This window comes from Blennius ocellaris (assembly GCF_963422515.1).
Source record: "Blennius ocellaris genome assembly, chromosome: 14".
NCBI classification, from domain to species: Eukaryota; Metazoa; Chordata; class Actinopteri; order Blenniiformes; family Blenniidae; genus Blennius; species Blennius ocellaris.
Genome location: NC_137663.1, coordinates 21,809,698 through 21,825,116, shown reverse-complemented (window position 1 = coordinate 21,825,116; position 15,419 = coordinate 21,809,698). Strand labels below are relative to the sequence as shown.

Below are 15,419 nucleotides of genomic sequence, written 5' to 3'. Positions count from 1 at the left end.
CATGACAATTCTTGTATTTTGCAGAATTATTTGTGTGCATTTATACGAGTAGAGCAGAGAGACAGAAACGATGTGAACTAAAGGGTTGGAGTGACCTCCAGCAAGTTGCCACCCCACCAAGGTTTGAAACGACTGTCTGCATAGAAAGCACACGGCCCTGCTTTATACATCCTCACTACTCCGTTATCAGGAGAAAGCTCTGGGGTGTGATGGTTGGTTTATTTGCTTATTCTTGGAGCACTGATTTAAATAGGAGCTTTTTTCTTTTTTCTTTTTAATCGAGCTGGCCTCCACAGTTTACCACTGAAATGTTCTTTCATTGGCTTCTTCTGAAAACCTGGAGCCAAATGGTGGGGTTTTCTAAGCTAAAATTATGAGGGGAAAAAAAAAAAAAACCCAACATAAAAGAGTGTCAGTAAGGTTTTGGGCCGCCACATGCTGCCAGAGCAGCTTCAATGGGCTTAAGCTTTGAGGCCACAGTCTCTGTGACCGAGAGCGGTAAACACACTTCTTCCAAAAGATATTCCCTCATTTGCTGTTTTGGTGGAGACACTTTGGTCTAAAATCTCCCATTTGAGTTCATTTTTTGTTTCAAATATTGGGACTGTGAAGGCTTTCACGATGAATGTAGACTCTTTTCCTGCTAATCAAACCATCCAATGATCTACACCCTGGGTGTTAAACACATTTTTGTTCAGGTGCTACATTTGGCCCAATATTACCTCAAGTGGGTCAGACTGGTAAAATATTGCCATAATAATATTTAAGTTTAAACTTTAAAGTTCTTTTTTGTTGTGGCGCATGATATACGTGATCAAAATGTCTATAGTTTCACAAAAACCAACAATTACTACAGAAAATTCATACAGTCTCAAAACCAGTTTTAATAATACTTTCTGGTGTAAAACACAGGAAAATATCCCAAAACATCTCCTAAAATTTTAGTACAAACTCATCCTGCCAGTATGGCTTTGAGGCCTTTTGCTTGCAATGATCTGAGGCTCAGTGTTGGGTTTTGTCTGCTACTCTTAAGAAATTTACTTAAAAAGTGTTGTTTTTGTAGTTTTTCAACTATTTGGTTGGTGGCTTGGTGAGATGAATTGAAGCCTCTTGCGGGCAGGTTTTGGTCCACTGGCCTTATGTTTGGCACCCTTGACCTTTAGAATCTTAATCTACCATCTGTTGGTAGTAGTGTACATGAGGTTTATTGTAGATACATATACTGAAAAAGTAGGTTCTATATTAAAGCTTCTATATAGAGCATATGTAAAAAGTATTCATTTTTTGACAAAGCCCAACAAATGGCCCATGCTTGCCTAAAATGACTAAAATGTTACAGCAAGTATGAATTAATTAAGCAACTTTTGAATGACGGGTGCCAACGACGCATTGGACTCGCTTGCATCAACTTGTGATATTAAAATGATGAATTGTTACATTACGAATCTTCTATTGCCATTCAAATAGCATAATAGAAAGAAATATTTGACTTGATATAAGTAGGACTTGAGGTTATCCTTCATGTTAATATAGTCTGTAATTTTGACTAATTCATAAAACATTCAGTGTGAATATTTGTTAGCCATGAACAAATCCTGGTAATAAAGGCATTTATGGCTCTATAATAGAAACCTGCATGAGAAATGTGCAGAAAGATCTTCCATTTTAATATGAAAATATATTATCTGATTTTACTTCTGACCTTTATCACTTAATAATTTGATATTAAGTCATTGCTTCTTGCTGCTACCAAGCTAGCATTTGCCTCTAAGCCATAATGTCAGTATGAGTTTGGAAAAACATGCATGGAAAAGGCTTCTAGGTGTTTTTTGGACATTTCACTATCAATTTCAAGGTTATTATGGCACTGTTTCACCAGTCCATCCCACTCAAGATGAAAATGGGGCTGTATGTGAACCTGAAGTTATTTTGACACTCCTGATCTAATCTGCCACAATGGAAAGCCGTTTAGATTTTAGTCTCTTTGTTTTTTTAAATATTTGGATGGAATATATTTGCTTTTTAATAAAAAAAAAAAAAAATTGGGGGGGGGGTGTCCAGTTTATGCAATCACAACTAAACACATCACGTGATTTTCACAAGATTTACTGTCGTCCAATCAAAAAAGGAGGTGGCAAGGCTGCATGCGCGTTGCAAGCGAGGGGAAACAGCACAAGGACTCAAAGACTTTGGACACAAACAGGGAGGTGATTAGGGGGCGCAGGGGGTTCCACTCAGACCAAATCCAAGGCATATAAGGCCAACAAGGAGCTCATTGTCTTTCCTGCCGGCCTCCAACACACTGGCACATTATTCACTCCTCTCCTTTCCGTCTAACCTGATACCATCCTCCTCAATATCCACCTCCCCTCTCGCACACCCATTCTCAAAGCAACGTCTTCCCTCCCAACCAGAAACTGCCTGCGTTTTTATTGCTGCGGTCCCTCTCTCATTCACTCTCGCATGGAAATCTCAATTGATTTGGGGGCGTTCAAGTTTCTTTGGCTGACTCAGCACTCGAATATTTTTTTCAAACCCATCGCCCGGCAATGCAGCGTCTTCCCAACAGCTCTCAGGGAACGAGGCGTAGATGGAGCTGCATCGCGGCTTAGGATCTCGTGTTCGATTCATGCTTCAGTCGCACCACAGCCCTCCTGATGTTGTCAAGATCCATCAGGTGTTGGCATAAATGTCAAGCCCTAACCGATCTCCTACCAATCCAACCTCTCACTCTCTCTCTTTCCCCACATCTCTCTTGTTTTCAAAGCCTGATAAATGTCATTTCATCATACACTTGTCTTCATTATGACTATTTTCTGCCCACCCCCCACCCACCCCCCCACCATTGCCCTCCCCGGTGCTCGTCTTTTTCTTTTCTTTCATCTCTATTCTATCATTCAGCTCCTCTCCACAATCCTGTGTGAATCCTTCCCTCTGTTTTTCCACCGTTAAGAAAACCACACAATTGGATTAGCTACATCTGTCTCTTTTTAAACCAGAGCAATTAGAGATGCAACGGAGAGGGGGAATTCAATACCCAAATAGCACACAGCTCAAAATGCAGCAGAAAAATAAGATGAAGACAAAAAAAAAAAAACAAGAAGTGTGCATGCACATAGGCACAAATTAAAGCACATGCATTCCCACGGAGATATGCACATGCGCGCATACGCCCGGACGATGGTGGATCTGCCATGTAATATACAGTACGTCGGGGCGCATGTAGAGGAACAGAAGCACATGCTGTCTGTACAGATTTCGGTTGCATCAGTAAAAGCGAAGCGGCAGCATCTGCTTTTTGGGCTGCAGTGAACTTTAAAATGTTGAGCAATGGCAGAAACAGGCAGAAAACCCTTCGTGTATACGGGGACTGGAAAAATAAAGGCCGAGGCAAAGCCCAATAGCACTATGAATAGGAATAATCTCCCAAAACCTAAGAAGCAGAAAATATGTGCAGGTGAAAGCCAAAGCACTGGGTATTGATTTTCAGTGATGCATCAGACAGGATAGCTGAAGCATCAGCATGTGGTTGATCCACCACATAGCAGCTGAGAAAAGAAAGTCAATTAGCTCTTTCACACAAGGAACCAAAAAGCAGTCTTTGCGAGGGGGTTGGAAATAGAGAACGATCAGTTTTCCCGTCGCTTTTTTTTAACTAAATGCGTGCCTTTGAGAAGAAATGACAGATTTGAGCGCCAATAGAGGCAGTTAACAATGGATAATGTAGTGTGCACATAGAGCGATGACTCTAAGATGATTATTAATACAGATGTAAGCACCATATTCCCCATGGAGTGTAAAAAGTGGAGCAGGAGGAGGAAAAAAAAATTCATGCAATTAAAATACCTTCATCCCTGGGTCTGTTCATTGTAGACTCGTCTTGTTTTTTTGTGAGTGGACCTGAGGTTCAGAAACAAGGAGGAGAGGAGACACAAAAGAGAATATTCAGAAACATTGCATGAGGAGTGGAAGAAAGAGAAACACAAGAAAGGATTCAAAGGGAAAATTAACCAAACTATGACGCGCTACGCTCTGTTTCACTAGTTGGCTGTGTACAAGGAGTAAACACTGTTTTCTTAAAAAGATAACCTCCAACTCATCTGTTTTAACTGCTTAGGACCGAGTGAAGGGCCGCCTCGTAAATGACCCAAGAGGCCGCCGCTCCTCAGCCCTTCTCCCAATCACTCCTGACACACTGCTGCTTTGTAAAGAAAAATCAATGAACAGAATCAAGCCATCACTCTTTTCAGTCTTAAAAAAAAAAGAAAGAAAGAAAGAAAGAAAGGGAAAAAAAAGCTGAGGAATGCCAAGATCCTGTGTGTCCCACCCTAGCTCAGGACAGTGATGTAGACCACATGCAACAATGAAGAGACACACACTTCTGAGAGAATGTAACCCTGTGTGGTGACGTATGCAACCTGAAATGCAAGAGTTGTTGACCAAATTAGCAAAGAGGGAGCTGTTTTTGATATTTACGCCGCCCACGGCGGCTCGTGACAGGATTCCTCTCATCAAGGTCAAAGAGGCGCCCCACATTAAGCTTTAATGGTTACGCCAGTTAAATGCTCCATAGGGCAGAGCCAATAACAAGCATTTATCACACTGACCAACCAATGCCCTGGCGTGTCAACCTCTGTAAGTCTTAACTGATAAGGATCCCATTAATTTGTTTTTTTTCTCGGTTTCTGTCAGCGGGGCTTTCCATCAGCAAACAATTACCACTGGGTTTGGTGTCGTCCTCTGTCTACATGTCTTCAAGGAAGTCATTAAATACATTCACGTTCACACAGACACACGCCCCTCCACACTGCAGACACACACACGTGTTAAAAGTCCCCATGCCACACAAGGCATGCTAAAGGTGTCCTTATCATCTGTTGCTGTCCTACTTATACCCAGCCGGCAGCATCCTCCCCTTTGCTCGCCTGTGGGGAGGCGTTACAGTTAAAAAAAAAACAACAACAAAAAAAAAAAAACCTCAACGTTGGGCTGCCAAGGGGTTTATCACTCTGGCAGCGTGCTGCTGACATGTCTGTTTCTACCATTCTGCTGGAAACCTCACAGCGAAATGATGGCATGCATTCCCTTTTCATAGTGCTTTGCGCCTATTGACAACGGAGATGCACGGCTTCACTGCACTCCGCCATTACAATGCTGCATTTTCACCCATCCGTCTGCACGAATATGGTTTCCTCATATAAAATGTTTATCTTCGGTCTAAATGGGAAGGGATCGATGCTGAATGGATTTGCCGCATCATCAGAGGACCACCATGCAGGCGCCTGATCCAGAGAGCACTTACTGCCAATGGCGGGGAGATGGTACAGCCGCTGGTTCTGGGGCTACAGAGCAGACAGGTAGACAAACCGGTAATGGATGGAAAGGCACATTAGTCCTCTGTCTTGTCAGCACTTCCTCGCTTAGAACCACTCTAAAACCACACCTTGCCGCCTAATGGAAACGACTCGGGTTTCAGATCAGCCCCTAATGCCAAACAAAAAAGCCAAGCTGTGTGTGAGGATGAGGACTGCACTTTGCCGAGCAGAGTCGGACTCCACCGTCACGTGTGTAAGATTGAGTATCTATTTTCGCCTTCTGAGGTCAGCGTGCTAATATTAGCTTCGAAAACACATCCAATCACAGAGACATCTGAGGTCCACGTCACAAAGTGCAACATTTTGAATGAAAGGGACTTCAGAAAAGCAGATGCAGTCATCTTCTGTACCACTCCGTCCAAAAGGCGCCTGAGAAGGTTGAGCAGACTATGCTTGCAGCGACGGTACGTCCGACAGATTGCAAACAGAGTGACAGACACTCACTCACACAGCCAAACCTACGAGCAATTTAGGCTCCAGTTATACGACGCTTTCAAGTGAAAACGAATATAAAAACTTTCGTCGCATTTTGGGGGTCTGTTTACACAACAGTGGTACACAGAGTCACTTAGCGTGCACCACGGCCAAAGTAAATACTCTTCTACACATGCGTGAGTAGACGGATCGTCGACATGCATTTAACTCCAGGCCGCACATTCATTTGTCTGTTTGATGCGGTCAATGAGCTCTGACCTACGGTAGTGGAAAAACAACATGAAGGAGCATAACAAGACAGTGAAGTTAATAAATAGGAAGTAAATCACCATTCCAAGGGTTCATCCATCCCAATTCATGTGTAAGTACACAAGAAATAATCATTACAACTTTCCTGTATGTCCCCATGAAAACATTTGTTCATTTCAATACGTTTAATACTCATCATTTTAATACTCAAGTTTAATTATTATTTGATATAAATAACACTAAATTAAGTAAAAACATCAGTTATTTGAGATTTCCCTTGTGTATTTAGTTTGTATTTCAGCTCCTTTGATTGTCATAAATGCAATAAATGTGTTTACTTGTAAACTACCATGTTGTTTTTATATCATTGTTTATGTGTTAAATAGCAGTAAATATGACAACAAAGAGAGGTGTGAATCGTAATTGCACTTCACACCTTTAACCTAAGCTTATGGCTCATTTTTGATGAAAGAACAGTGCTGTCATGAGCCAGATGTAAACTCTAGAGTGACCAATTAACCCTAAACACGCGGTTATTTTTGGACCATGGGTGGAATACACTCTTACAAAATCCACATGCATAGGGAGAACATGCAAATTCAGAGTGAGACGAGAATGCGACCAACATGTAGGCTGTCAGGGGATCAGCAAAACAATCAGAAGGAAAGTGTTAAATGTCTGAATAGTCAAACAGTGTTTGTGGGATCAACCACTCATGAAATCTCCCTGACAACCCAAATGCCGGTCATTCACTGTCAATCAATCACTAACAGCGGCCGAAGCTCACTGCAAAAGAGGGGAGTTTGCTATCACCTACTCACTGCCAGCAGAATTTGATTGTGAATCAAAGAAAACCAGATGGAAGGATCTTATCCACCATCTGAATCTATAACTGCACCACAGCACTGTAATCCAGCAATGGAGGAGCAGGGTATTACTGGTATGAGTTAGGAAAAATGGTTTAAAGAGCCTGAAGTTTAAAGAGGACCAAATAGAAAAATACTGGGGGGGGGGGGGGGGGGGGGTATATGGGGAAAAAAATGAAGGAATTACACGTATGGTTAGGTCCCTGTAGCAAAGACATCTCCATGATTTAAAAAAACATGATTTAAAAAAAACATATGCAGTTTGGTTATTTAAACTTTTGGATTCCAAAGGAAAAAATTCCATATGGCCAAATATATTGCTTGCATTTCATATGCAGCATAAAATAAATCTTCTTTATAGCAATTTGTATGCAGAGGCAGACAAACTGTGTCAAAATGCTGCAAGTGCTTTTTTGTGGAGGGGGTAATCAGATCACTCTGATGTCCCCATCCCAGCCTCAGGTAACACATTGTGACCACTTGAGTCAAACTACTCGAGCCCTCATTTGGTGTTGACAAGAAAAGTCATGGCATCACCTATAAGTCATTGGAATTGTACCAATATGATTGATGAGATATTTTCCAGAACAAATGAAAGCTGTGACCTGCTGGATGAGTTCATACACTACAATCCTTTGGGCATCATAAATGTGAGCACCAGCAGTGTAAATGTATCTGCTGAGGGATTTCAGGGGGAAAAAAACCCAACTTGTGCACACGTGGGTGTCTCAAGAGGAAAAAAAGATATAGTCATCAATCTCACCGAACAACACATGGTTGGAGATCTCCCCTTCGGCACCAGTGATTGACTGAACAAGTCGGTTACGTTAGTGAGGCGACAAAATCAAAGTAATCTAATTACTGCAATAAATGACAGAATCAATCATTATCAGTTTTGCTTTTCAAATTGGACTTGGTTTGCAGTAGATTGATTGTAATCTAGTGGCTAATGCAGTGCTGCCACACCTTTATAGAAACAGATACCGCATGCTGCTTGTATACTGTGGCTAAAATGGTTGATATGTTAAGACTGGCACTGTAATAAAGTGGCTGTGATTAGGATTTGATGGATTTCAAAGGTTTAAAAAAAACAAAAACAAACACAACTGATGTTTGGGTGATAGAAAAAGCTGCATGTTGCCAAAAGGGTAAAACATCCAATAGAGGGGATCTGGAAACATCTTTCCAAACCATCCCAACACATACGCTCCCGCTGATTTGCTTTCTGCCACATGATGTAATGGAACAGTGGTCAGTGAAATGCAACGGACTATGCAGGAACATTTAGCTTGGACCCTCCCAGTGCTGTTTGACCTAACGCAGCTCCATCTCTCAGTCAACAGCGTTTCTGTTCGGTTCAGTGAGCCAGTGGCCGGAACGCAAGCTGTCTCCCGTCCCTCTCCATTTCCTCAGTGCAGTAAACGGGATGAAGCTGCACTATGTCATGTCTGTGGTGGCCTGTCTGCTTGACAAGGTGTCAGACACAGCTTCAGTTCAACCCATCCCAACCCCCTTCTGCATCCAGGCAACACTTCCAGCACATGCAGTTCTATCCATTTGCTCTCCATCTCTTCCACTGCGTCCCCCCCCACACACTCAGCCTCCAGCTCCATCCTTGCCTCCACTGTCCTGCCTCCTGAAATATGGTTTTTAATAAAGAGCACTGTAAATGGCTGCTCTCGCGGTAATAAAAATGAAGAATCTCCAGCCCTTGGCTGGGGAGTGTCTTGAGGAAATAGGAATGCGGTGAGACACCACTCTTGCCTAACAGCCTGACCACAAATGAGAGTTAGGGCTGAAACGTCGGAGGTAAGAAACGGGAAAGAGACCAAAGAAGAGCGTAAAACTCACTGTTCAGTCGGAAAGCCCATTTGTGTTATTTACATTATTATAAAAAGTTATTTGGATTCCATTTGAGTTGAAGGAGTTGTGGGCTACACAGTGGCCTGATGGGGAAGGGCACTAAAGCTCATTTGCATTCAGAACAGTGACCCTTTCTACCGCCATCTGCATAAAGATGGAGGCGCGAGGAGAGCGGAGAGGAGACGAGGCAGGGATGGTTTCAGGGAGGAGAGAGAGCAGGAGGGGTGAACAGATGCAGGAAGAAAATGGAGCTGTGAATTTCTTTTTGTCCAAAGAATAGCAGTGAGAACACGGCCGGCGTGAGTATTTCTGGGTATGAAATAGATAAAGCAGACAGTGGGTGCATGACTTCAGCGGGAACGGGAGGATAATGCGTAATGTTGTACTCTGGAGATGAAATGTGTTAAGATCGAGTCGTGCCGGACAGATCTGGCACCCAAAACATTTTGATCTGGGCCGTGTATGAATCCGGGCTGCCAATTCATTTTGGCCCACCTACATCCGCTGTGAGTGGGAATGCAACTTCTCGCTGCCAAACAAAGCCCAGCGCAGCGTCAACATCTATCTTTTATACACTGTTGACCATCACTTGAAAATAAACTTAGTACCGTAGCTAAAAAAGCTTAGTGTACAGTTGAGTACAAAAGCAATGTCAATTTATTTGGATGTATATACAGTATATTAAAAAAAATAAAAATAATCCCTGCACAAACCAAGATTGTGAGTGGATAATAGCACCAAATCCTCCAGCAAGCAAATCTCCCAGCAATTATGAACTTCTTGGTGGCAGAAGAGGGAAAACCCTGGGATTGCTAATGGATATGTCCTCTCAAAACCATGATTGTCTCTACCGATTTTCACGCAAATCAACCCAACTCCTGTTCAGACATGTTTTCCCCCCCAAAAAAACACAAATGTCACGCTGCTGGTGGCACTTGAAGAAAAGTCAGCGGGTCAGAGGGGTCGGGATATTTCCGTGTGCACAACGCCGTCCCTGCAGCATATTTACAAACACTAATCCTGAGCTGGACAGAACATTTAAAGGGAGGGTCGGCAACCGAATATCTTCTTGCCTTGGTTTGAATGGCGTCAGGATGAAGCATGTGCACTAGATTCAGATACCAACAGAACTAGGCTTAGAAACATTAGGAAAATAGTGGACCGAAATACAGTCTCTGTTTGGCTAATATTAGCAAAAGAAATGGACTTGATCATAGTCTGATGTAAATATGTGTACAAGTACTGTAACTACTTGTGACAGTGATCATGCTGAATATCATATTAACATTAGCAATATTAACATGGTCACTTTTGTTTGTAACTCTGACTACCTTTTGATGGAGAGATCAGATTGCACCAGTTACATGGACACTAAATAAAGTGATCAGATCGATGTGCAAATCAGATTTTTGTGGGACTGACTTTTTGGCTGTTGGTTATTAAGTGAACATACCTAATTGTTAACTTTCCGAGTTTCCAGCTACGTGAACTCACAATTGGTCTCACCCAACTTGCCTTGACAGAGGCTGTTTATCCTGTTTTGTATCCCTCCCTCAGCTCTGTACAGAGCTTCACTCAAATTCATTACCACCACCAGGGGCCGCTATAAATTTTGTTGCTTTAGTTAATGCAGTCAAGGCCAAGATCTTGTTTAAATACAGAAAACAGCCTTTTAGTCAGAGTGACTATGTTCAAATCAGCCTGTGCAATGTCAGTCCAACCTGGAACCTTGCCCTAATAGTCCCAGAGTAGCTGATATTTTGACGTACTGTTCTTCAATGTGAAAATTTAACGCCATAAATATATACTGAGCTCCTTAACTGGAGCTTTAAAGCTGCTCTATCTGCGATAACCGCAAAATGTAAACAATGTGCCGGCCCGTAACAACTCCAGGCTGTGAAAAATTTATTTGATTTCAGGGGCTCTTCACTCGCCTCCACGTTCCATTTTCTCCTCACACACAAGGCAAAACTCATCCTCGGGGACGGCATCGGCCTTGTGTAAGCAGTGACCCCTGACAATAAGTGACAGATTCTGACAAGCAGACAGGGCTACATGTAAAATCAGTCTCACTCATTTGCACACCTTCTCCACTGGGAATAACACGGGAGGCTCTACATCATCCTCTCTGTGAGAATGTGATGTGTAGTGTCTATACAACAAAACGATAAGTGCTCATTCAACTCAGGCACATACACGTATACCAATTATCTTTTTGATCGCTCGTACTTTGGTTTCTCTCTGTACACAACAAATAAAAGCAACCACTAATATATTCCTCTGGTAATTACAAGTAATGTTTTTGTATTTGTTTGTATTGCTATGGTGATATCACTCAGATAAATTGTAGTATTAACATATACCACTGCAATATAATACATTACACTAATCCACAAATCAGACTTCATATATTAGGAGCAGTGGTATTACATAAACATGTGTATTTTTTTTCCCAGGCAACTCTCAGGTGAGCCTATTAATCATATGCATTTTAACATTTTATCATTAGTCTTGCTTACGACCATCAGCAGCATATGCCTCGCAGCCAAAGTTATACTTTGATCCTGTGTTCTTTTACCTGCCCATCTGCTTTCTCAAATACTCTCCACAGGATCATTAATGCAAAAACTAGATTCAGGTAGCCTACGAGGAGGTGGACGTTCTGCATAATAGTGATCCTCACTTTTCAACTAATTTCACCCCAGGAGGGCAAAAACAGGGTTATGTTTAGAAAAGTATTGCATAGGTGCATACCGAGTTTTAATTGTCTAATAATTATAATAAAATCGAACTTGCTTTGAGGTTGGACAGTAATCTTGAAGTGAAAATGTTTAGGCCATGTGAGCTTGGTTGGCGAAGCCTAGTTTTCTAGTCTACGGGGAAATGGCGAACATGACATTTCCACAAGAAACAGTGTTGTGGAGTGAGGACGAGCTGCCCTTGCTGCTAATGAACTCATCGTGTAGCATGTTTACAGCCCGCTGACAGCTGCTGGCTGCACGTGCCATGCTCCATATTGTTAAAACCACACCGACACTGAGCCTGAATAAGGTCTTCCTAGAGACGCTTGATTTCACTGCTGGAGAAGAAACTGAGAGGACGTTTTGCATTAACGGAGTTACCGAGAAATGATATTTATGCTGAAGAAATGTAGTTTTCACTGTGGATTTTAACAAGTGGGAGGCTTCCGTGTGGTTTGCATGTTCTCCATGTGGATGTCGACATCAATGAATGTGCTTGCTGAATAGGAATTATAGCATTAGTGTACAGGTTTGTGAAGAAACAGTTTCAATAAACTTTCATATCACTCAGATCAGTTACCAGTCGGTTTTAATCCGTTGACTCAAAATTACAGACAATTTGTACATGACTGCTGTGATTTTCTTAAACATAACTGCATTCGTAAGCATTACTTGTCATTTTTGTGACGTCTCAATAAAGTGAACACAGTTGTGTTATTGCAGTGTTGCTGTGACATGTGAGCTGAACTGTAGCTTCTACAAACCTGCAGACTGCAAAGCCCTGTCTAAAGTACGCTGATGTTTATCTCCAGCGGCAAATACATCACAGGCGGTGAGAGGATGTTCATGTTTGGTACAGCCGGACATCTTTAATGTTGCGATGAAGACGTCTGAGCTGGTTCAGGATTTATGAGGGGCTCCTTCACCTTGAACCTGGATTTAATTGATACAGTAACTGTTAAAACAAAGGGAGACAGCAGACTTACAGCTGTTTTCCTGTATAAAAGCAAGACCTTCAGCAAGATCTTATTACCGTATAATAAGCCGAAAAGTTAAAAAGTTAACTGAATTAAATGATAAAATGGGCGAGTTTGCTCTTCTTAAACATTAACAATGTCAATCAGTAAATTTAGAAATAATAGAATCTACTATGGTGGAACTGTTCATCTTTCTTGACTGATTGCAACATCTGCTAATGATTGTTTCCACCTGGATGGAGAGGAAAGCACATCAAGTCAGTCCTGTAGTGGAATAATATATTATGCATACTGTTTTCGTGACAGCCCGCTGACAGATGCGAGCCTGCAATACACGCGCACGTTGCTTTTTTTGAACACGCGGCCAATTTTTTTAAAAACTTTTTTCATGCAGTGAAGCATTAAACCTTTAGGCTGGATTAAAGCAGAGGTAGACGGGACTGTCAGATCTGTAAAAATGTCATTTTAAAGGCAACTCTGAATTTTTCATTTCAGAGCCAAAACAAACTGACACCAATGATTGGTTGTGTGCATTCCCAGTTAATGCTTGTAATTTATACAGAGCGCTTCACACTAATTGTGAAATAAGAATAATGGCATGCTATTATGACATTAAAAAAAAAAAAAAGATATGTTTTTCAGTGTAGGGACAGGTCCAAAATACACATTTGAGATCAGTGAATCGGTGAATTGAAGATAGATGTATGTGAATAGTGTCTGTGTTTTCCTTGTAATGGGTGTACTTTTTCACCTATAGTTAAGTGGAATCAGGCTGCAAGTTGGATAAAGTAGGTAAAATAATGGCAAGATGGAAAGTTAGAATCTCCTCTTTTTCTTAAAAGATGGAAGAAAATATAAAAGCCAGTACAATGTAAGAGACATGCCGAATATTCTTTTCTCTTTCGAGGTCGAGATCTGCATCATGTGAAGTATCTAAGGGTTTCATCTAATTTCGGGTTAACCCTTCCCGACTCAATACACCACCTTGTGGCAGAAATGGGTACTGCATGACTAAACTAAGTTGTTACAGTCACTGTTACAACTGTTGCTTACAAGATTGCCCTTAGGATGACATCATGGCTGTTGTTTAATATTATTAATGATGCATTGATATGCATTTAACTAAAAAAAATATATATTTTTGACCTTTAGCATGACTACAGTGCTCATGCAAGAGATGAATATTTTACAAAATGGTGATTTTTCATGGATAACTTAAGCATATTAGCTGTGGTTGAGCTAAATATTAGGGAGTTAAAACTAATAGAAAAAAAATGTGTGATATTATCTTTAAATATCTGCCATTGTGTTTAAATGAATAAAATATGAGACTTAAAAGTAAAGTGTGTCTAACTGCTTGGCAGATCATTAGCATGAAGAACACTGCATATGTGATTTTGCTGCAGTATGTACATTAACATGATTAGACTCCATAATCAATAGTCATTTAAAGGGGCATTAGTGGAGGGAAATATTCAGAAGAGACGCTTTGATCATCTCTGGGGTGCACGTTGGCTTACATTAGCAGCTCCTCTTCCGCAGAATATAATCTTAACTAACTTATTAAAATGACACCGTTCTGGGGAGCTCCAACAGTGAAATTAAATTTGCAAAATGATTAGCAAAGTACAAGCTGTTCTCACACTGTGAAACTGTTGTAAGACAAACAAATTTTCTCCCTGCGAGCTCGATGCAAAACAATCTATAAGTGTTCACATTGACAGACACAGGATGTCAGTCTTAGAGTGACCCCTGTGGGAAGCGTCGGCTCCCCAGCAGGCACAGAAACATCACTTTCCCTCATGTATGCATCATTAAGAGTTCCCTCTCAGACTCACCGTCTTCAGTGGGCACATAAATGTTGAGGTAAAGGCAGTCCTCGCTCTGGTTCTGGACGTACGTCGCTGCAGCGTCCAGGTTGTCCGTGAACCACACCGGGAGCATGATCTCGGGTAAAACCCCGTGCACGTTCTGCGGACACACGGGTGCAAATTGGGTGGCGTTGCGGATCTCTTGCCAGGAGCCCGGGGCTTCGGGGGGCTGGAAGCGACGCTCGCCGACAGGTGCTGTGGCATATGGCACGCCTAAATACTGTTCCACCGGGCCCAGGATCTCGTTGTTGAGGTCCTTTCTGATCCCGCGGACCTTTCCGTAACTGGTGGACACGGTGGGGTATTTCAGGTCAACTCGTTGACACGAGGAAAGGGTCGAGTGCAGCACGAGTCCCCAGAGCCACACCAGACAGTGATTCGCAACCTGCTGAGAAGTGCAATGGCGCTTGCCACCGTAGCCGTGGTGGCCGGCAGCATTGAGGGGAAAAAACAACATGTCCAAAAGAAAAGCTCTTCCACTCATATCACTGGGACTTAAGCTGGGAGCAGAGGAGGGTAGGGAGGGGAGAGGGGGGGGATCACAAACTCAGTGGGTCATGGGAAGGCGAAACGAGGAGTGGAGGAAGGGGACGGGTTAACAGAGCTCCTAGGGTGACATGGTGCGGCTGTGGGACGGGTCGCATTCTCAGAGTGACTCTCTGGTCTCATTCGTCTTCCTCTGAGGAGCTCCTAATGGGTCCAAAGCTGCAGTTGGGACGCCAATTAAACCTGGAAGACAGAGACAGGTTGCAAGATTCAGAAAGTGTATGTGGATAGATGGGCTCGAAGCCCTGTCAGTGCTTTGAAAAAGACACGAGGGGACACCGTGGGTGAGCTGATTTTAGCTAAGATGAAGTGTCCGTTAACTCAACAAAGAGCTGGCACTTTAATACAAATGGGATCTGTGCAATATAAAGCAGGGGGATTCAAAGTGTGAGAGTGAGAGTTTGAGAATGTCCTTTCACAGAACCTGAACCACATTTCACCCCACACTCAGTCTACCTATAATGTTGGTTATTAGATCCACAGGCAAAAAAAGAAA

General features: G+C 42.2%; 1 protein-coding gene across 2 annotated transcripts in view; it reads right to left on the bottom strand.

Annotated features, from left to right (window-relative positions):
* The window catches only part of nlgn2b (neuroligin 2b), a gene marked incomplete at both ends in the record, with an annotated part of 48,826 nt that extends 33,965 nt beyond the window's left edge, over window positions 1–14,861 (bottom strand). Inside the window, 2 exons of one of the 2 annotated variants that reach the window (XM_080508268.1) lie at window positions 3,847–3,900; window positions 14,345–14,861. In XM_080508268.1, coding sequence (XP_080364394.1) covers window positions 3,847–3,900; window positions 14,345–14,861 — 571 coding nt within the window. The remainder of the gene's footprint in view (window positions 1–3,846; window positions 3,901–14,344) is intronic. The other variant, XM_080508269.1, reaches the window with a different exon arrangement.
* Window positions 14,862–15,419: the final 558 nt, after the last annotated feature.